The 22112-nt window shown below is 41.4% G+C and overlaps 1 protein-coding gene across 1 annotated transcript in view; it reads right to left on the bottom strand.

The window, feature by feature from the left end:
• The window catches only part of FNDC1 (fibronectin type III domain containing 1), a 72912-nt gene that overhangs the window by 12782 nt on the left and 38018 nt on the right, over positions 1 to 22112 (bottom strand). The window contains exons 8-15 of the mRNA XM_054063571.1: positions 19652 to 21985; positions 17660 to 17781; positions 15796 to 15907; positions 14167 to 14535; positions 9617 to 9682; positions 7561 to 7722; positions 5338 to 5568; positions 4137 to 4245 (exon numbers count right to left, since the gene is read on the bottom strand). Of these exons, the coding sequence (XP_053919546.1) occupies positions 4137 to 4245; positions 5338 to 5568; positions 7561 to 7722; positions 9617 to 9682; positions 14167 to 14535; positions 15796 to 15907; positions 17660 to 17781; positions 19652 to 21985 (3505 nt within the window). The remainder of the gene's footprint in view (positions 1 to 4136; positions 4246 to 5337; positions 5569 to 7560; positions 7723 to 9616; positions 9683 to 14166; positions 14536 to 15795; positions 15908 to 17659; positions 17782 to 19651; positions 21986 to 22112) is intronic.

The raw sequence follows: 22112 nt of genomic DNA, 5'->3' as shown, positions 1-22112 counted from the left end.
ACCTACCATCCAGCAAGATCAGTAGGTGACAGTGTAAAAAGGCTGGGAGGGGACTGGTTAGGACAAGCAGGTTTCCTCACACAAGCGCATGGAGAGGACGGCAGGGGCTGGAACCTGCCTCCTGAAACTGCACCATCCCACCAGAAGAAAAACACATAAATGAGCTGCCTGTAGGTTCACAGGCTAGTGGAAAGTCCCTAAACAAATGGCCTAGCACTACATCCATCATGAATATTTACAACAAATGCTACAATAAGTCACTAGAGCAGAACTGGAAGAGGGGTTTCCTATACAGGTGACACCTTAGCTGTTTTGTTTTGCTTTGGTGACTCACAGCATCCAGCTGTTGCTAATGCTGCTTGTTGGATATACTGTGGCTATGGTTTAATGGAGATAAAGAAAGTAAACAGAGAGTCTTGGTGCAAGTGGCACCCAGAGCTTAAAATTCAGACTGTTTCCAGTTGTGAGCCTTGAGTAAATGTTTGACAGCCTCCTATAAAATGGTCTGTATAACACTGGAATTTGGTAGCAGGTATTTTGGGATCAAAACATCCCGGAAGGGAACAAAAAACAAATGGATAGGGAAGAAGATTTGATGAGACATGGAGATACAGTGGTAAAGGACAGGGGTTTAAATCATGAGACTATCTAGTTGCTCCCATCAGGCACTGACACAGCTTTCCTGCAAAAAAGCAGGGAAAAGCCTAACCATGCTCAAGATGGAGATTGAAATGTTTATAACAAGGATTATAGTGTTTGTGACAGGAGACTGGATTTAATGGTTGAGTGGGTGCTGTCCAGGCCTTTGCATCAGTCTTCTGTGACAGCTGAGAATTAAGGTTAAGGAAGGGACATTATTAAGTTTTTAAGATCTAATAAGGCTCAATGTAATTTTAATGTTTACATTCACAGGTCACAAGGAAGCAGCTCCTGTGCCCACTGAAGATGACCAGAGTTTTGCTAGTGGAAAAACTTCTACTTCGCAAACAGAGGTTAGACCAGGTCTTGGAATAAAACTTATGACATGGTTTAAACATAGACTTCCATTTTGTTTGTAAAACCTAAACATCAGGCAGTTGTTTTCCAGGACAGATTTACAGCTCCAGATGTTCTCCGGAGCTGACTTATGCCAAGATGCCAGCCTATTTTTGTTAAGTCAGACACACTGCAGGACTGCACCACCAATAGCCCCTTATGGGACACCCAGCAGTAAACAGCATCTGCATTCAGTAAAACTGACTTAATCAGAGACTTTACACAAAATGCACTAACAAGGCAAACACAGTATTTTTAGACTAACTTCAGATTTCACACCATATTTTCTCAGTTAGATATGGTGTCTTTTCCCAGTGGCTAGGGAGTTATTTTTAAGATGAAAAATATACAATCAATTCAGTCTGTGGATTTGGAGAATGTAAATGAGATTGGCTGATGCACACAATTTCTCTGTTGTAAAGAATCCTCCTTCTCCACCACAGACTCCACCTGAAGCTTTTTTACATCCACAGAGTGTACCACAGAGGCCAATGGATTATATCATTCTCCAGTAAGATTTTGGGAAATAATATGCTTAAAACAAATAACACTTCCTTGAGCCTCCCTGCTTTGAAACAGAACCTTAATATAATTGGGAGTTACTAGGTTCATGGACACAAATAAAACTATAACCTTGCTGTGCCTATAAAACTCCATTCAAATACAGCTAAATCGTGACCTTCTGAAGCCTGGAGTTAAGGTACGTTTCAGCATATGTACCACAGGTTGGCAGCTACAGTCCAACCAAGTCCCATGTACTGAGTGTGGCCGGACAGTGGCTGCAGGATTTCTGGGGGCTTTCACTGCAACTCTTTCTGGTGACCTGGTACCCTTGAGATGTTGGGCAGGAGAAGCAGTGAGCTATTGTTGGCCTTCAACATTGTCCTTGGGGCAGCAGGAGAATGAGATTTGACTGAAACATAAGGAGAGGTGAGGTGCTGTGGCTGGAAATGGCAGAGAAGCAAGAGATTGAGGACTCCTGCCAGGGGAAGCTGAGGCATACAGGCAATGCCTCCTCGGCCTGTGTAGAGGGCATGGTGAGAGTGGAGGAGCAAAAACTGGTGAAGGGTGAAAAGGCTGGGTATGTACAGGAGTATAGGATGTGGAGACTAGAATTGGGACTAGAGGCAGGAAGAGGGTTTAGGAAAAGTGTGTCCTCAAGTCACAAGAATGTGAACATGCAAAGGCAGGACAGTTTGGACCTGCTTCTATCTAGCAAAGGAGTATAGGACACCTCGGACATCTTCTATTGTGTTATAATGGGTGAAACTCACAGATAAACTGTGACGCACACCTCCTGCCATACTTTTGAAGCAATGATGTTTTACAACAAGAGCACTAGCGGATACAGAGTATACAGTTCCAGCTCCCTCCTGTGCAAATAATATTGTTTTAATGCACCATCCACCACTCTTAAGGACTTGCATTGAGGTGCAGAGTATTAATCTTCAGGATAGGTTGCCTTTTTTTCTCTCTTGGATATGTGAGGAAAAGCCTCAGGAAGTGTGTGACTAACAGCGCTGTAGACAGAAAAGGATATGATAAGATGGCACAAAGGCTTTCCTGTAACATCTTATTTCTGTTTTTTCAACTCTTGATGTCCTCTGTGTGCTTATATTGCCGCTTCATAAACTTTTTGCTTGCTAATTTCCCAGGCCTTTGACCCTGCAGGTTTCTTCAGGTGGATGTATCCCTAGTGCACCTGCCCAAAGAGCTGCTGCTGAAGTTGCTTCAGTGCTGGCTCTCCCAAAGAGACGCTATGTCCCCAGAACTCTTTGGTTGGAGGGAAATCTCCAAGGAGGAGAGAGGGAAGCAACACTCTCTTTTTCATACATACTGTGATTTCTTGGTGCTTAGATGTTTCAGGGCCAGCAGAAGCAGCTGCAGGGCAAAGTGTGTGCGAGTCTATGCTAAAGTTAGGGCTGTGCAGAGAAGCACCGTACAGTGGTTAGAGAAAAATATGCCTGGTCATATTTGGGACCCAAATGCTACAGAGAACTGACTTTTCATGATTTATTAATTTTATCTTATGTTATTATTTAATCTATTAATATTTTAGATGAAGACCATGTTTAAACAATTCTTTGTTTTCTAGGTTGACGTTCTCAATTAAATACTTTTAACCTTTACAACCTTCCTTCAACTATAAATAACTTTGGAAAGAAAAGACACTTTAGGTGACACCGTTTCTCTCTTCTATGTTGCTCTGGTGCAAACCCTATGTGCCTATCTAGGAGTGGACACTCTGATCTATAGCTTGTAATGAAGTGAAGGATGCTAGTCCCAGCCCACAGTTCCAGTGCATCTCCCACATTACCAAATACAAGAGCAACACTTGCCACCAGTGTCTAAGAGACTGTAGTCATCAGCATGTGAAGAGCAACCACCTAGCTCAAGGCAACACCAAACGTATCTCAGATTCAGAATTTGAGAGGAAAGTATGAAAAACACAGAGCATCTGTCAAAAAGAAGTAATTTTAATGTAGTCCTTTTGTGGCTGTTTACTTCCTACCCAGTTGCCATGGATTATTCAAATGTCATGCAAAGCTTGCTGTCTTCCTCTGCCATTCCAGTGACATTTTTTGCAGCATAAAGACCTAAAGTTCCTGCCAAATGGACTTCTGAGCAACTACCACAGCCTCATTGTATACCACCAAGTCTTCTCTTCCAGCACAACTTGGAAACAGGCAGTGAAAACAGACCAGAGAGCAGCACCTCTCCTCACCAGCCCTTGGGTATCAATTCTTGGCCAAGCCAGTAAGTGGGAATGGGCACACAACATCATACCTTCTCCCCAAAATTTTATTGAGTTATGAATAAAACTAGAAAATGTGTTTTTTAAAAAAATATTTTCTCTATTACTGGTGTGTGGTTTTATATACACAAACACATATGCCTGTACACACAGTCATTTTCTCCAGGGTTAGTAAGGCAAAGAAACCAGTAACTGTGTAGTTTATAGAACAATTTGCTGTCAAAAAGAATAAGTAAAATCTAGATCAGATGCAAACATTTATACTAAGGCCAACAAAAACAATTTACAATTCTCAAAATTTGGGTTTTCTCCCTAACAGAACTGAAAGAATGGATCAAATCCTTACCGTGTGTTGGGCTTCAGGTTCTCAATTGGCAAATGAGTAGTCCCTGCAGTCCTGGTTGACCATTTATTCTTTATAAAGTCATCATAGGATGCACTGTAAACCAGATATCCTGTAAATGAGAAAGAAAAATATTTGTGAGGATTCTAAATAAATTTTAAATAAATAATATTCCTAGGCATCATGATACATTTTATGGGTTAAAAGAAGTGGAAGAATCTTTGAATGTTTAACTGATTTGATGCCTAACTCTCATGGAAAATCCCATGCTACACAAATTTCCTGTCATTAGCTAATAATGACGGAGTATTGCAGCAGAGCATGGCACCTAGGTGCAAACACTGATTTACAAACAGTGAAGGTGAAAAAATGACAGAAGCAATCCATTCACTGTTAAAAAAAATCTTATGCAAACTGAATTCAGTTACGTACTGGATCAACAGCCTTGAAGAATTAAATGTTGTGGGGCAGACAGGACATAGCCAATTCAAGTGCCACATTTTCCCTTCCCAATCATTATCCCTGCTTCAGGACTTCATCAGGTCCCACCCCTCTGCCATAGCTATCAGCCACAGAGTTGGGCGAGGCTCCTCAAAAACTGAATGATAGAATCAAAGCTGTGGCCTTTTCCAATGCTTACTTCAGAACTTTTGGGTCCACTGATGAACACAGGTTGATTCATTTCTAAAATATTTTATTTATTTATTCTAGTGTCTTTCCAGCAACTTTTAAGATTCACTCTTGAAGTCAGTTGCATGCTTGCAGCCAGGCAGGAACCAAACTGGCTCCAGTCACACAGTCAACTTAGCTTGGAGTGGATTGAAGCAGAGTGTGAAAGATGCTCTAAAGGCAGGCTTGGGAGATGCCTGCAGTGCTGCTGAGGGCACTACCTTGGGGCAGAAGTGCTTTGTCAAGCAAAGCGCTATCCCAGCTCCCATCCAGGTGAGAAGTGCTGCCTTCAGAATTGCTGGGACAAAAGCAATACCAAAATCTTTGAAATAGCTAGACCAGCATGAGCTGGTGAGTCTGCCACTGAGGTACAACAGAGAGAACTTTCTCATTCCTCAGAAAGTAGCTCACCTCCCTCAGAAAACTGCAGAGGAGTGAGAACTTCATGAGCTGTTGTCTCAGTTTAAGGTAAAAATGGTCATTTAAGAAAACCTTCCCCACTACCCCATCAGGAAAGCAACCCTCAGGAGAGTACCTGTTACCATGTCTCCTCGAGCAGGTTTGGCCCAGTCAACAATGACAAAGGAGTGACAGCCTTCAACTGCCACAACAGTGATGTTGTGAGGGGCTTTCAGGGGACGCAGCTCCTGATCTCTGAGGTCATTAGGGATGATTTCATCGAGGCTCTCCACTTGGAAGTGCTCCAGGGCCTCTGTCAAGGAGCAGGGAGCTGCTGGATCTTTAGTGAGATAGGTCACATAGGGAGCTGGAAAAGACCAGGAAGGGTGGTGTTTAGTCAGCTGTTTGTAACTACCAGAGAGTAGCTCACAGACTGGCAATTTCATGAAAAGAACAGAATGAAGTTTTGAGATGCATTTTAAAATTCCTCCCCATCAAGCCCAGAGACAGTTCACAGCTGCCAACAAAGCATGGCTTGTGTTTGGTTTGATTGATGAGCAAAAGGAATGGGATGCCAATATTCAGGTCTACCCCATACTCACAATAGTACCCAGTGATGCAAAACCAAAAGGATCGCCTTTGCTATGAAAGGCAAATGTGAACGGTTTGACTAGAGGACCCGCTGCACACTACCTCCAGCTGCTCTGGAAGGTGGAGTGGAAACATCACCCAAGCTCTTTGCCTTTCCACATGTGGGATCAGATCCTTTGCCAGGGCCTTACATTGTCTAAGACTTTACTAGATCTCAGTGGATGGCTCTTAAACAAACATCTTGAAACTAGAGCGAAACAACAAAGAATAGTAATTCCAAGACAAAGTATGACAGGTTATATGAAAGGTGTGGTCCTCTAGGTACCAAGGGACCAGAAGCCATGAGCCCTTGCCTTCCAGGCATGTGCTGCCAACCTGCAACTTCTATTTTTGAAAGCTTTAAGCTGATCGGAATTGCACTTCATTTCAGGAAAACATTAAACCATCTTTTTATTGCCTTAAAAGTCACCGTAACATTCAAAGTGCAGACTATAAAGCTTGCTGTGGAAATGTTTATTCAGTTGCAATAATACAATTCATTGAAATGGTAATATCATTTCCTTAGTGTCTTGAAATGTTCATAAACCAACATTTCTTGGTTTATCTTATTGGATTTCATGCCCTAAAGGGATTTTTTCCAGATCTTGCAATGAAGTTAATTTTAGCAACTCCAGCTAAATGAATCAAGAAGCACTGTCAGTGAGAGAGCTGAATAGAAACATCATGAAATAGTTTGGACAGGGAAACTGAAGATGTACTGGATAAAGTCATGACATATAGAAAACCAAATCTTTTACTCTAGCAGCAGAGCTCCACTCTAAGCCATGTGAAGCCTGTGGATATTGGAAGGGAAGGAAAGACATGAGTCAAAGCTGACTCTTCATCCCCTGAAGTCTCATTTGAAATGCCAGGTGAGCCAGCAGCTGACCTGCCCTCAGTTCAAATGCCAGAGCTTTGTAAAGGGCCTGGAGGGAGTCACTAGTCTGAGGTGGAGGTTGGAATGCAGTACTCCTCCTCCATGTCTCTCTGGTCTGGCCTCCAGTTGCTTCTCTGACAAAGAAGCAGAGCAGGTCTGAAGTCAGAGCTGCAACACCTACCTACACACTTGAATGGCTCATGTACACAGGAGCCAGCCTCATGGCTCATATCAATGTACTGTGAGTTCCTTCACCAAGTTCCTTCTACAGAGCGAAGACACAAATAGCAAAGACAAATTTATCTCAACTGGTTTGGGGTTCATACCCAAAATATAATTTATTCCTTATCTTTGAAGCACACCTTTGATATACATGCTTGTGCAAGGTGGGTTAAGTCACAGGGGTTGCATGGGCCAGTGGAAAAGGATTAGGCCTCCCAGAGGAAAACTCACATCTTCATGGAGCCTTGCAATGACTGCTACTAGAGTGAACTTGAAATGATGCAGTTGAACTGAACTGAGCACCAGTGTAGACACTCTTCCTCTCTTACTGACTTCACCTCAACCAAACACAATGCAGAACACAAAGTAGCGCACTTACACTGAAAAAGTACAAAGAGGTTTGCACTGCTTCAACGAAATCAGTGTGGGTCCAAATTTAGACATGCAAGCATCAAACCTATAAGCAAAATATTGCTGTTTGGTTTTTCCAGGTGACAGCACTTGCAAGGACCACGCAGTAGCCTGTTGGGCATATTCATGCAACGGTCTCAGCTTAAGGGCTGACCTTGCCAGAACAAGAATTATTTGCAGTGCAAGTAGTAAGCTACATAAAACAAAGGACATCCTTACCAGTGAACCGTTTCTTCCCAGCAATGTCATATTCTGACACAGGGCCAGTGCCAACAACACTAGTCTCTGGGTAGACAACTTCCAATTCAGTCGTTGTAGAAGTAGTGGTGGTGGTGACAGTGGTGGTGGTTGGCGGCAAAGTGCTCTCAAAGAACTCATAGTCTTCAGAGGAAACATAAGATGAAAATGTTAGCTTTCTTCACGTTAGTTTGGATTAACTATGAGAAGGGAAATATTTCTGTTACCAGCCACAGTGCCAATTGAGTGCTACACACCATTCCCTAGCTGCTATACATCCCTTACAGGCCTCTAAGTCAGGGTTGGTAACATCTCAGCCTTGCAAATGTTTCTACCAAACTGATGGAAAGTGAGAATAAAGTCTTTGCCTTAGAATACTAATGTTGTTTCTGATCTAGACCTTGCTCACACAGGTAAAAAGGATGGCAATAAACAAATTTATTCATACAACAATATCCTGAATGCACTTCACCTACCACTTCTCCTCACAACTCCCAAGAGAAGACAGCACAATAACTGAATCCCTGGCCACAGCCCTCAGATGCCAAAGGAAGGTGGTAAGGTGCATTTTTCAGAAAACTCTATTTATTATTCTAAAATGCTAGAGCTGGTTCACACTGCTCTTAAATCTTCCTGCAACTTTACAGGCATCAAATCTTGTACGGCCATTTGTGATACCATTAGGGCCACGAGGGACAACAAACTGGCCCACAGGAATCTCCTCATATCCAGTCCTCCTTGATATTCACTCCTTTTAAACCCGGTGGTCTTTGAAAATCTTCTCTGCTGCCAGATTGGTGAAGGTAAAGAAGTGTCTGGCATCCCTGCCATGTCCTCATACAGGCTGTAAGACTCAGTTCATGACTTTGAGTGCTTTCTGCTTAAAATGCTAAAGCATTTGTTATCTGCAGGTTATCTTCACCTAAGGAGAAGCCTGGCAAAAGACCTATGCAATAAGAATGCTCTGCTTTCAAGGGGACGTAGGACGTAGGGAACATAGAATGTAGTACTAGTACAATTTTTAGTTCATCCTCTTCTGTCACGTCCTAAACGTTGGCCTCAGTATCAAGCATTCAGAACAAAAAGCACAAAAATCCATATCTTTCTCTCAGATGGTACACTCTTTTTTTAAATGCTTTTCTGTTCTTAGTGTTTTTGACCTCAGATCCTAGCAGCGCGTCCACAAGGTAAAAGACATTTATTATTCTAGAGCCATAAATTCTACTAAAAAGTTTTGAGTTTAACAGAGGTCTGTACTTATCCACTTCAATATGCAGCGGTAGGACCTGGAATCTGAGAATTAAAATGAGCAGAATATCAGAAGTCATTGATGGCAGAAAGTGAATGCTAGTTCCAGCAACTAAGAATTTGCATTCCTTATGCAAACTTATAATTAAATGCTAGGACTTGAGGCTTCCTTTTTAGCCAAGTTTTATGTGTCCTAGATTATAATATTAAGATGGCATGAATATGAGTCTGTAAAAACCTTTCCCTCTTCTCCTTTTATCTGACTTCGAATTTCTTTGAGTAAATTCCACATGAATTCAGCAGATTAACTATTTTATATGTTGGTGGCCTCATTCAGTATAAGCATATTTTATAGTCCGAATTCAGTCTACATATACAAGAAAAAAAGCAAAAAAACCACCACCAACAAAGTGCTGTAGAGTGCTAAAAACTCACTAAGCTATTTCAGGATTCCAGGGCTCAGACATTATTTGGATTTTCTGTTTTAGAAGAGTTCATTGACTTTGATTGGGCTTGAGTTACAAGTTGTACCAGAGGAAGTAGATATAGAATTGGTCTCTGTTAGATTGCAGGACTGATAGAAAGGGAATTTCACATCCAGAAACAGCTGCCTTTGCAGCCTTGCTCTTCACATGTGACACATGACTCTAGAAAGCTTTTCCAGCTCACCACTGCTTGCTTGAGCTCCCATTCACTAACCTCCCCACTGGAACCCAAATTCAAAGAAAGAAGACAGAAAAAAACAACCCAAAACATGCCACTTGCAATAGACTTTACAGTTAAACAGTACCATCATCATATATCACATATGCCTCCGGAGTTGCTGTCACATCGGAATCCAGTCCTGAGAATGTATCTATTGAAGGAGAAATTAAAAAATGCTATTAGATTTAAATGGTGTAATCTCTACCCTCCTAGTAAAATACTTCTGGAATAAACTTTAAAATAAAAGTCTTTATCTATCTGATTTTTAAAGAATTTAGATAACCACTTAGTTTTGAGATAACACAGTGACAGTCCACTCCGCATATTTAGAATAACAATACAGTAAATAACTGCAGTAGCCAGGAGTTTCCCCTACTGCTGGGGGAAAGTGGGTTCAGAGCTGCTACTCAAAATAGAGAATAATGTACCTTCCAGGAGCTCTGTCCTGCATCTCAGCAGCAATGGAGCAAAGGAAAACTGCCAGCAACCATGTAATGCTCAGGTCAGGATTTGTTTTATTGTCTCGGAGCAGTAAATGTGAAAAATTTATATGCAAAAAACCAATCAAGCAATCCAAATAAACTGAAAACTTCTACTCAAATATTTTTGCGCAGGAATAAAAATTAAACAACCCACAGAGCCATGACATTTACAGATTGTGTCCATGCTAGCAAGTAGTCCAAAAAGAATGAATTAATAGAATTAAGTTATTGGTGTTTTTTTCCAGGGTTTTACTTTGCACTAACAACTCTAGTCCGATCCTGTGGAGTGAATGCCCATTACAGGTTGGGGCATGTACATGTCATCCTGAAACACAACTTCTTCTTTAGCTTCATCCAACAGGAATTCAGTTTGTATGAAAACATAGCAAGAAGAAAGGGTCGTGCACATCAAAAACACTCTCCCAATCCACTCCAACAACCAAGGCAAATGCACTCACAGACTTTCCATATGCCTATCCCTATATATTATCTTAATATCGCTGCAGGCCATGTATCCAGCAGTAGGTACATCAGACATCCAGAACCTCATTTTGCGAATCCTAGAGGCTTCCTTACACACTCTGAGAAATGTGTTCCTCCATATGTTATTCGGGGAAGCCAAAGTGTACACAAAGCTCAGATTAGCCACAAAAAGCAAGGCAAAGGAAAAGCATTGTGCTGCAATCCACTGCAGGTACAATCAGTAGACTTCAATGAAATGGTGGAGCTGAGGCCAGTGGGTGAACAATGACAAGAGAAAGACAGTTTTGACTTCAGGATACTGTTAATGTTCCTTTAACACAATGTCGTATTTCCTAAGCCAGTAATACAGGCAACACAAAAATTTAACTGTCAATGTCGAACAGTTCTCAAATATAATCTGAATGATAAATTTTCAGTTTGTATTTTTCTTTTATTTAGAACCAACAATTGTTGTACAAGACTGACTTTTTTTCTACTACGATTAGTTTCTTCTAAATATGCAGTAGTGATTTTAATGCCAAAATAAACACAGGAAATGGGTTAATTCTTGTCAGACTATCATATATCAAATCGGACATTTTCTCATAGTGTAGACTTCTGCAGCCACTCTTCAGGAGATCACCCACTTGGAAATCAGTTGAATTCTCTGAAGGTAGTCAGTGACAAAGTAGATCCTTTGCCGAATTCTGCAGATCTCCTCATCACATCTGGCCAGCATCAGCCAATGTCTACAATGTATGTACTTACCTTTGACTATATCAGGAGTCAAACAGGAGGCTCAAGTAAACAGGAGGCTCAAATGTGTAGAAATCTGAAGTCCTTCATGGGTAGATTTCACGTCATTCACACCTATTAGCTAATCAGCTATTGGCCTTAGTACAATACAGCAAAACCAGATTTTATTTTCTATTTTTGCACTTGCTCAGTCTCTTCCACTTCACTGTCTGTACTTCTTTAGCATTAGCTGTGACATGGTGACGACAGGGGTACTTCCCAAAGGACCTCTCACTTTATAATTTTCTGTACGTAAACCAGCTGCAGTTCTCCAGCTTGGTCCATCACTCTTTGCCGCAGCTCTTCAGAGAACTCTGACTACCAAATGAGGCTCAGCCTTGCTGTGACCACTTGCCATAGTCTTTTGGCATCTGTAAGGACAGTGGACTGTGCAAATACCACTTGATTTTACCACACATAACACGTGGTTAAGACTCCACTTTTTTTTTTTCCTCTTGTGAGTTAATGAAAAAAGCTTAGCTGTTTTCACTGACCAATCATGCTTGTGTGGCCAAACTCCTTCTTGAAAGTTAAAGACTGCTGAATCTAGTGAAATGTTGACAATAAATTCTGCTGGGTCGAGTAAAAATCCTGCCAGAGAGTAAGTGAACTTGCCAAGGCTTAAGTAGAATGTTTGGAAGTAGGTTTTGGCACTTGCAGCCCCTGACTGTTTGTAAGTAAAGCACTTAGCAACAAATATCAAGCTTTGGCAGATAAAGTATTTCATTAAATAATCTGGAGTGTTTTCCAGACCCAGATTAAAGGGAAAGACAACATAAAAATATGATTTGGAAATGGTCAAGCGAAAACTGCATTAAATATTTTCATAGTTCAAGTAGTAGTTGTTTATCCCTCTTGAAATAGACACTGCACTTGTTAAAAACAACCAGCCATCATTAAATAAATACCACAAAGATGCTTTCTTTTCAAGCAAGTTCCTCTGTGGAAGAGACAGGTTGTTTTGCTGTGTTTGTCAATTGTTGAGGCAGGTCACCAGGATAGAAAAAAAGAGAGAGAGAGAGAGAGAGAATCGAGAAAATCCTAATAATTACTCTTCAGAGAAACCATCATCATTGCCAGGTAGGGTCTAACATTGCTCAAGCTGTATAGCAGGTAAAAAGTAAAAAATTCAGCACCACCTTTTCCTTTCAGTCTTCCATTGTGATGCTTTTGTTGACATACTGTCAAAATGCCAGACAATTTAGGAGTGACTTAAGGGCCATTCTCATTGAACTGTTCTTAGAATATAAATTCTCAGAAGAGGTCCTTCAAGTATCAAATAGCACAGGCCAAAGAGAGGAAACATTACAGGATACAAGCATCATTTAAGATGAACAAAAGGAGCTGGTGGGAGTGGGAGGTATTCTACTTTACCAAAAATCACAGTTCCCTTTAGGCAAATTTGAAAATATCAGGGTGACCATACATAAGAGTATTTGTTACAGTTCTGTAAATACAATGAAGAACAATGAAAGCACCAAAGGTAAAACCAAAAATCTTTGAAGAAATATTTAACAATGATGGTCACTTTTATATACATATATGTGTGTGTATACATCCATGCATATGTCCATATGCAAACACACTTCTATAAATACATACTTTCAAATACGGGACTAATTGTTAGATAACTATTAACACTATAAATCGTTGTAATTCTGCCTGCACAGGGTACTAATAACTCTGACTCTTCAATCACCCAGAGCAGTTGGTAAGGTAATTCTCAGTTCTCTGCTCCCGAGATCTTTTCCAAAGATGCTATCCTTAGACTCCCTGTGAGTTGCTGAAGCCACATCTTTCCATATCTCAGCACTCTTCAAAGAGATAGTTCGGCTTCCTGGGCCATGGTTACATGACCTACTTGTAAATCTACTTTGGTTTCAGAGATACAGGTGTACAGGGGAAAAATGACAGGGATTCATTACCCATGGAAACTGGCTGCTGCAGTTGGCAGATGTCTGACTGTCAACCTGTTGTTTAGGTTATGGCCATGCTGTTACTGCCCATTCGCAGAGTGAGTAGGCTATTACTTATAAACAGAAAGGACAAGGACTGCCATCGTGCTCCCTGATCTGTTTTTGCAAAATAAGAGCAAACTGGTTTGCAATGATAGGGTAAAATGTGGTAGGAACAGGCTCAAGACCCAAAGACTCCAGTGCATTTATATTGGTTTACTTTGGATTTAAGTTTGGCACCACATCCCAAGCTTGTATAACTGCAACAGGGAAATAGTGACATGCACTGTTTTATATTTTCAGATGAGAAATAAATGCACTGTTTTATATTTTCAGATGAGAAATAAATTAGTGTACAATTCTCTGCCTTATCTGTGGAGAGCCAGGGTTGTCTTTCCACAGCTTCATCTGTGCTGTGCTATGTTCCTGATAGACAATCTCTATCTCTGAGGGCTGGCAAGAGGACAAGAATCTCATTTTGCAAAAGCTGGTTCCACCATGGCTCAAAAGAGAGACTTTTCAGAATATATTGTGAGAAATGAACATAAAATAGACAAAACGTATAGTGTCTTCAGGTCCTTGCCTGGCCTCAACTGGAGTGAGGACTTCCTTATATGCGAGTGCTTTGACCACAAAGCTACTGCTTACACTTGTGCTAACGTGCGTGAACATATGTGACAAGACTGGATCCAGCACATGGTAAGAATTTTGCTGAAATCAACATATGTCCATGTAAAACTTCAGCTTTGGAGAAAGTTGACATTTTCCAATGAAAAAACATTTAATGCCCAAACCCTTCTTCAGCTGCTTTAATCTCAGCTCCTACCTTATCATGTGGATCAAAATCTTAAGAGGCAGATTCTTTCCTGCTTTACATTTGTGTAACTGCACTGTACTAAAAATACAAGTGAAGAATTTCAAACAGCACAAAAGGAAGTTACCTTCTGCATTGCAGTCTGGCAAGCCATCAACCCCCAACAGCAAGTTACCCTCATCATCATATTGTCCGTAGGTGCCTGGAGGACAGGTTGGGGTTGGTTTCTCAGTGGGTGGTTCAGTGGTGGTTGGTTCAGGAGTGGTGGTGGTAGTCGTAGCAACAGTTGTTGTAGTGGTTGTGGTAGTTGTTGCGAATGTTGTTGTAGTAGTAGTTGAGGGAGTGGTTGTTTTCTTAATCATTTCAAGACCAATGAGAGGTTTCCCTCCAAGACTTATTACTGGTTTATCTTGTGCACTCGCTACAGGTTTACTAAATCTGCCATGTCCAAACAAAGGTAATCCATCAGGACTCACAATTGGGGCACCCTTTTCATCTAGCAGAGAACAACAAAAAACAATTCCCACCATTAATCCATTTCAGGCTTATAGCATGGTATTTATCAATAGTAGATACCCCAAGAGCCTTGAGAGTGTGATTACAGTGTCCTGTAACAAAACTGAACAAGAAGGTGTTATCTAGGAAAGAGCCATGGCTAAGGAAGCTGCCAAATGGTTCAGAAAAACCTCAGATAATGCACAGTGGTGTTTACTTTTATCACCTGTTTGATAAACACTTATTGTGAAGACCGCAGGGAGCTCTCACTGCAGAATCACAATGTGTAGACAGTGCCTACATTTAATTTAAGTGATCATAGAATGGTTTGGTTTGGAAAGGACCTTAAAGACCATCTAGTTCCAAACTCTCTGCGGTAGGCAGGGACACCTTCCACTAGACCAGTTTGCTCAAAGGCCCAGCCAACTTGGTCTTGCACATGTCTGTGGGTGGGGCTTCCACAACTTCTCTGGGCATGTTCCAGTGCCTCATCACCCTCACAGCAAAAAATTTCTTCCTAACATCTAATCTATATCTACCCTCCTTCAGCTTAAAATCATTACCCCTCATCCTACCACTACATTCCCTGATAAAGAGCCTCTGCCCATCTTTCTTGTAGTCAGTCTTGTAACTGTTGATGAAAGGTATGATGAATCCATATTCTGCTCCCTAATGCCAAACTTGGGCAAGGAAAAACTGGAATGAGCTGGTGAGATGCTGTCACTGCATATAAACTGCTATGCCAGATTCTGGATACTGCAAATATTCATGGTAAATAGTTTAACAGCAGGCACTGAATTTGTGTTCCAGAGATCTATACAAGTGGACTGACATGCAAATAGCAGTATTTTCATATATTTTTTTTCCTCTATTTGTGGTCAGTTTCAAAAGAAAAAAATAAAATAATCACATACATATGGCTGGTACAGTGCTAGTGGTGAGGAATAATTATTTCTATGAAACAAGATATAAACAAACATCAATCTGGCTCAGTTCTGCAGTCCTTTCTACTGCTGATACAAGTGAGATGAACGTAGGTGACTCTTGCTGCCTCATACACTGGAGCCACAGAGGAACGCCCCAAAGCTTCCTCAGGTCTTGCAATGTGCTGACTGCCTGATGGACATCTGAGGTACAAACAACTGCAAATGGCTTGCATGGGATCTCAGGATGCCTGAGACATTCAACAGCTCAAAGAATTGTACCACGTGCACGAAAACTGTAGATTTTTTTTTTCTGTAAGAAGGAAATTGTCACTTACCAACAATTGTACGCCCATCCCCTCCTAATTTCACTCGTAGAGGGTTGCCTTGGGAATCTTGGAGGTATTTTCCTTCAACATTTAACACTAGCCCTCGGTCAAGATCTACAATCTAAAAGCAATAGATGGACTCAAGTTTAGCTAACACAAGAGGAGGAAAAATAAAATTTCACAGTAACAGAAATCCTGGGGAAATTCAGATGCTAAGTGTGAGGATCAGGAACAGCTACAACACTTACAGACTTTTAAAAGTGAGTCACTAATTGTATAGTAGTCACAGAAAAATCACTGTCATTGCTGAAGAAAGCAAATCCCGGGAAGCTGGGCTACAAAGTTACACAACAGCCATATTCATATTGCCTACTATAGCTCCCATGTGCAAAGGAGCAACTCCCTTGATTTTCTAGGGTAACTCTAAGGCGGGTTCCTGTAATATGGATTTGACTATGACCCTGAGTCCTTTTGAGGACAGGATTTTAAAGTATGTCTACTAATTAAGAAAAAAAGGAAAAAATTATACTAGTTAATTTAGATTGAAACAGCAGTAAAAACAAAGTAGCCAAGATTTTAATTGCAGTAGGAGACTGAAGAAAAGACTCTGTCTCATAAAACAAATCTGTCTGAGACCTTGGATTGAATTCAAGAGGTAACTGTACTTAAAATCCAGTCCTTATTGCTTTTTCAACCCAAAATAGCCAATTTGTATGCTTTTTTAACCTGAGGTAACAGACAGTGAGCCACAGAACACAACAATGCAAAAGGTGTTAAATGCTGGGAGGAAACTGGGAAGAGGACATGAGCAGCAGTTCCAAGTTGGCAAGACAGACTTACATTTGGTGCCGGGGAAAAGCAGGAGGTACAGTAGATCATGAGATTAGTCTCTCAAGCCTTCGAGGCCCCAGATGTAGACACAGATCCTTTTGCTTTACAAGATGTTTGCCCTGCTTGAAGCAAGGACCTGCTCTCATGGGGTAGAAAGGGATGCCTCATGGACTCCTAAGCACCTTTCTAGGCCACTTTCTGGAGACTATTTGAAGGGCTTTAGGCATACTTTTCAAAATTACTCCTTGAACGTGACATACCTGATGCACATTTTTATGTTCCTCTAATGCAAATGGTAAGATTGAAGAAGCCATAAAACAAATGTCTTCTTGTGTCATGCCATGTGCGAGCAGCATTACTGACACCAAGGAGGCTGGTCACAGCATCCTCCTGCTCAGCATTTGGGCAAAGCAGGAATCAGCAGTTCCTCCCCTACATTGGTTGGTTATAAACTCATTGGAGAAGGTTTAAAAAAAAAAATCTGGTCATGTAGGCACCTAGTGGGGCTCTTCTGTATATACCACTGTAAACATGTCTGTAGGAATGGCAAAATGCTTAAAGATATCTACGCACGTGCATTTAAAGTGCTGTGACCACTTACTAAGTAATTTACATTTTGATACTCTTGCTCACAAGCTTGTCCCTGAAGAGTGAGTTTGGGAGAAGCGTTGCTGAACTCATCTTTCACAGCAGCTGTCCTGGGCAGTCCTCACTCACGCTACATGGCAGACATGCCCTGAGTCACTGGGGGCCTAAGTCCTACTGAAGTTGAGGAAAAAACATTTCACTACATCTACAGGATTAGTGTTATAGTTGAAAATTGAAGCCAATAGGCTTTAAATTAGACATTTTAAATGGTCAAATAATGAAATGCAGAATTTGTCATTAGATTCAGATGGAACAGTGGAAAGTAGATCATTAAGTACAACTTCACTTTACAGCTTCATTGACTGAAGACACTCTTCTCCTCTCTTGTCTTAATGAAAACGTAAATACAATAAAAGTTCAAAGCATCTTGAATTTGGAGAGAAGGTCACCCTACCCACTTTGTCCCTTGAGGGCCATTGATTACTCTCTGTCCACTTGGTTTTCCGTTATTACCAGGTAGTATTTTTCCATTTCCATTTCCATTTTTTGTTGTAAGATTAGGTCTGCCATTGTAACCTGAAACAGAGAAGAAAACACACTACTCTGAAGAAAGCTGTGCCTACTACAAACCACATTTTATTTCAAAATGCAAAGAAATTCATTTTCTGACCAGTCGGGACATAAACAAGAGCAGAAAGAGCCCTCACCATGCTTGGTAAACCAGGCATTAAATTTCTGCTTGGAGCAACTGTTGTGACACTGTCAGATCCCTGCAGCTGACACAAGCATCTGAAATGGTTTCTTCTGAAGAGGCTAAACACCCAGGGTTTGTTTGTATCATGTTTATTTGGTCTCTTTATTTCCTCATTTTTTTTAGGAAAGTAGTGCAAAATTTCTATATGGCACTACAGCCATTAAAATGTTTGTTATCTTAATAACCACCATTATTAAACACAACCACCTGTCAATCCTATCCTCGTACAAAGCTGTAGTGACAAACTGAAAGGAGAGGAGATAAGGGGATGGGAATTACCTCCTTTTATTTTTTTAAGCTGTAAAAGGAAGGGCTCTCCTCCTCTAGTTGAAAAAACACTGCTACAAAGAAGCACACTCAGCTCAGAAGTGGAGAAGCAGTGGCACTGAGTTGCAGGGCCACAGCTCGGAAAGGGCAGAAAATTTCACATCCTAGCTCAGACTTGCCTCCAGAAAAGCACATATGAAAATATATACATATCTTAACTGATTGATATATACATACACACATATATATACTTATATATATACACACATATATGCATATGTGTATATATATATATATATATATGTACACACACACACACTGAACACTCCTCGGCTATTAACTTCCCAATTGCGTGGCCAGCAGTAAGCTGGTATACAACCTTCAGAGAAATCCACTATTCTTTCAGGCAACACATCTCATCCTCCATGGTATCATTCAAAGTCTGCTCCTGTCTTAAAGCTCTGGAAGCTGGTGGACCTCTTCACAACATGGAGCCTGACTAAAGCCCAGCTGCACAGTCCTCACTGTATAACAGTGTGGCCACATTGAACAAAAAATTGTTATCTGCTTATAGCACAGAAGGTAATAACTGAAACACTCAGATCACCCAATACTAGTTTGGATGTACATGCACTGGAGGGAGAAAATAACATTTCTGCCTAGGAAAGGCATTGAGACTGTCTGATATTCTCTACAGGTGACATGGGAAATTCCTAGGTGATACAGCTTGATGTGTAGTCGACCCTCTGTTCCACTACCCAGGCTCAGCAGATATTCTGCAGAAAGCAAGCCCGTAACATTTGGGGTAAATCATAGCCATAAAGGTATTAGAGGGCTTGACTCTGATGTGATCAGTCCTCAACAGGAATGTGCAAACCTGTCACTTAAAAAAAAAAAAAAAAAAAAAGAGAGAGAAAAATGGCTGAAAAAAATAATTAAAAAAAATATAGAATGCCAAATGCCATGACAGCATGAGGAAACACCTTACTGCCTGGGTGTGGACAACCTAGGCAGTGTAGCACTATGCAATCTACAGAAGCCTTTTAGTAATCCGTATCATGAAGAGCAACATACCTGAGAGGTTGTCATGTTCTGAGTACAAATATGTTTTCAGTGAGCGTTCAGTGATGTCATTGCTCAATAAGGAATATAGCCCTTTTTCCAATTTAGGGACTAACTCTGTCATCTCCTGTCTGGATCATGGGAGCCTGTGCAGATCAGTTTACAGGACCAAAGGTCTGGGGAACTACATTACACTGATTAGGCAATGCCCTCAAGAACTGAGCTCACTGAGATCCATGAAAATAAAAAGTAATACATTATACTAAATAACTGGACCTGCATTCTAATGGAGGACTTTTCATCTAACTGCTGAATTTAGGAAAAACACAATTCAGTGAGATTAATACAACAAAGACAAGATACCTTGCCTGTAAGGAGGTCTAATAGATTGCCGTTGGGAAGGGCTTCTTAGCCTGGAGTTCAATAGTCGCTGGCGAGGGGACAAAGTGGAAGAAGAAACTGTTGGAGAAACAGCGTGTGTGGTTGTAGATGCAGTAGAATGTGGCCAGACAAAGCTTGGTTTGGATTCAGTGTGCTTTTTAGAGGACTGAGTAATCTGTGATGCTACGGCAGAGCTTCCTGGTGATTCAGGAGAAAACATTTTTAATGTTGGAGTTTTTTCCTTCTCTTCCTCTTCAGAGCTTACTTTGTGAGGTAGAACAGTGTCCATAGATTTCCTTCTACTGCTGGTAGTGGAGACAGAAGGGGACCATCTTGCTGCCAAAGATGTGGGTTTCTCTTCCACTTCTTTCTGATCGTATTCACTGTAGTAATCATCCTCTTCATTAGAAACTGACTGACGAGATTTAGATGAAGAGGAGGAAGGAACTTTTCCAGGAAGTTCAGCTTTGGATATTTTTGAGGGCAACAAGCCATATTTTTTCTCTGTTTGGGATGCTGCTCTTGTAGCAACCATTGAGCGAGTAGGCAATGAAGGACGATCTTGTCTCGAAGAACTGGATGACAACCTTGCACCATACTGGTTGTCTTTGGCTGCATCACTGGCAGAACTGGAGTCTGGCTGAGTAAGTTTTGGTTTGTAGGAAGGTACCTGAGAACCTTGTTGCTGTTGCTTTGATAGAGATGAACTTGAGCTTCCCTGAGAGAAAGATGCAGCTGATCCCCTAGAAGAGGACACACCTTTAGGAAACAGAGAACGGCTGCTTGCTCTGTCACTGCCTTCTCTTACATCCTCATCATCATCTTCCTGCAATTCTTCATTATTTGTTGATGAGACATGAGATGGGAGGCGACGGCCCCTTGAATGCAGTAATGAAGCACTGGTTTGTGCCCTCCGCGGAGGCTCTGATCGGGAGGTCTTCTCCAACAGAGGATGAGAGGGGAATGTCTTTTTAGGCAAAGATACACTTTGCTTTGATCTGTCAAGGGTTTCTTTTATCTCTTGACTGTCCTGCTCTTCTGGCTTATGTTTGGAAAGAGTAGACTTCAAAACAGAATGCTTTTCTGCAGCAGCCACTCGACTTTGTTGTTCTGCTGAGTCAGAACCGGGTGACATTTCACCCTGTGTCTTCTTGAGGTGAGAATCAGAATTGACCTGAGGATTTCTTCTCTTGGAATAGATTCCTGAAGAAGATTGCTTGGAAGAGGGCAGAGAATGAAATAAGGGGTTTGCATCTTGCGAGTGCCCCCTATAATTCTTATCAATATCCTTTCCATCAGATTTGGCACTGGTGGAGGAGTCAGAGTGAGGTGAGGCATGACCAGAAACAGCAGATCCCGATGAGACTGCAGCTAATTTTGAATCCTTCCATTTGTGAGAATTGGAGCCTGAGGATTGCCTTGTTTGCTGCAACCTAGAACTGGGCTGTCCTACTCTGTCCTCTGCTTCTTCACTGTCAAACTCATTTTGGCTATCACGAGCATGTGAATCTGCTGATTTGGAAAAGGGTTGATGCGAATGATCTACAGAGCCAGACCTACTGGGATGGCTTGGGGCAACATCACGAGAGACAGCAGACTGCCTATTAGATGGCAAGGCCAGATGACTAGGCTCTGAAGTTTTAGAAGACACTTTGACCAGCACAGTGTCTGGCTTTCCTTCCACATTACCTGCAAGATCATTATTGTTGGCAGGCAGAGGATGGGAAGAGGTTTTAGAAGGCACACGAATGTTGCTTTGCGTCAGTTGCTTTGTTTCATTATCTGTGTATTTAGGAACAGAAGAGGTAGAAGAACGTTGTGCTGATGATGGTAACAGTGCTGGTGGCTCATGTTTCACTGTGCTTGTCTGTCGTGACACCTCTGATGTGTGTGTTCGAACAGGAGTCCTCCTTGAGGCAAGGACAGGGTGGACTGGCCGACTAGGGGACAAGGGTCTAACAATCCTCCTCTGATCCTGGGCTTTTGGTGGCATTGTTGGAGCTTCTTGGGAGGAACTGCGATCGTCTGTTACTTCAGTGGACTGTAGATCAGATGCCAACTCACTTGTCTTTCTAGAAGGTAACTGAGATTTACTTAGGGCCCCTCCTCGAGTCAGTATTTTATTCTTGTATTCAGAAAGAAGACTCTTTTTATCACTAACAGTAGGTGAACGACCAGATGACTGCTTAGAGGAAAGTGGTGGCTGGACTTTTGAAGAAACAGAGGAAGTTTGAGAAGGAGATGAACCAGGTTTTTTAGCCTGTGAAATATCTTGAATATTTGTTTGTTGCTGAGCAACTGAATCCTCATGAACAGCTAGGGGGGAAAAAAAGGGTTTCTTCATAAGAACAGAAAAAAAGAAAAAGAGTGTTTATTCATAACAACAGAAGCGGTACAAAAAACAGATTAAGGAAAGAAATCAGCCAGGTAGCAAGAACAAGAC

The sequence above is a fragment of the Cuculus canorus genome, chromosome 3 (assembly GCF_017976375.1).
Source record: "Cuculus canorus isolate bCucCan1 chromosome 3, bCucCan1.pri, whole genome shotgun sequence".
NCBI lineage: Eukaryota > Metazoa > Chordata > Aves > Cuculiformes > Cuculidae > Cuculus > Cuculus canorus.
Note: the sequence above shows the minus strand (reverse complement) of the source record. Positions and strands in the feature narration are given on the sequence as shown.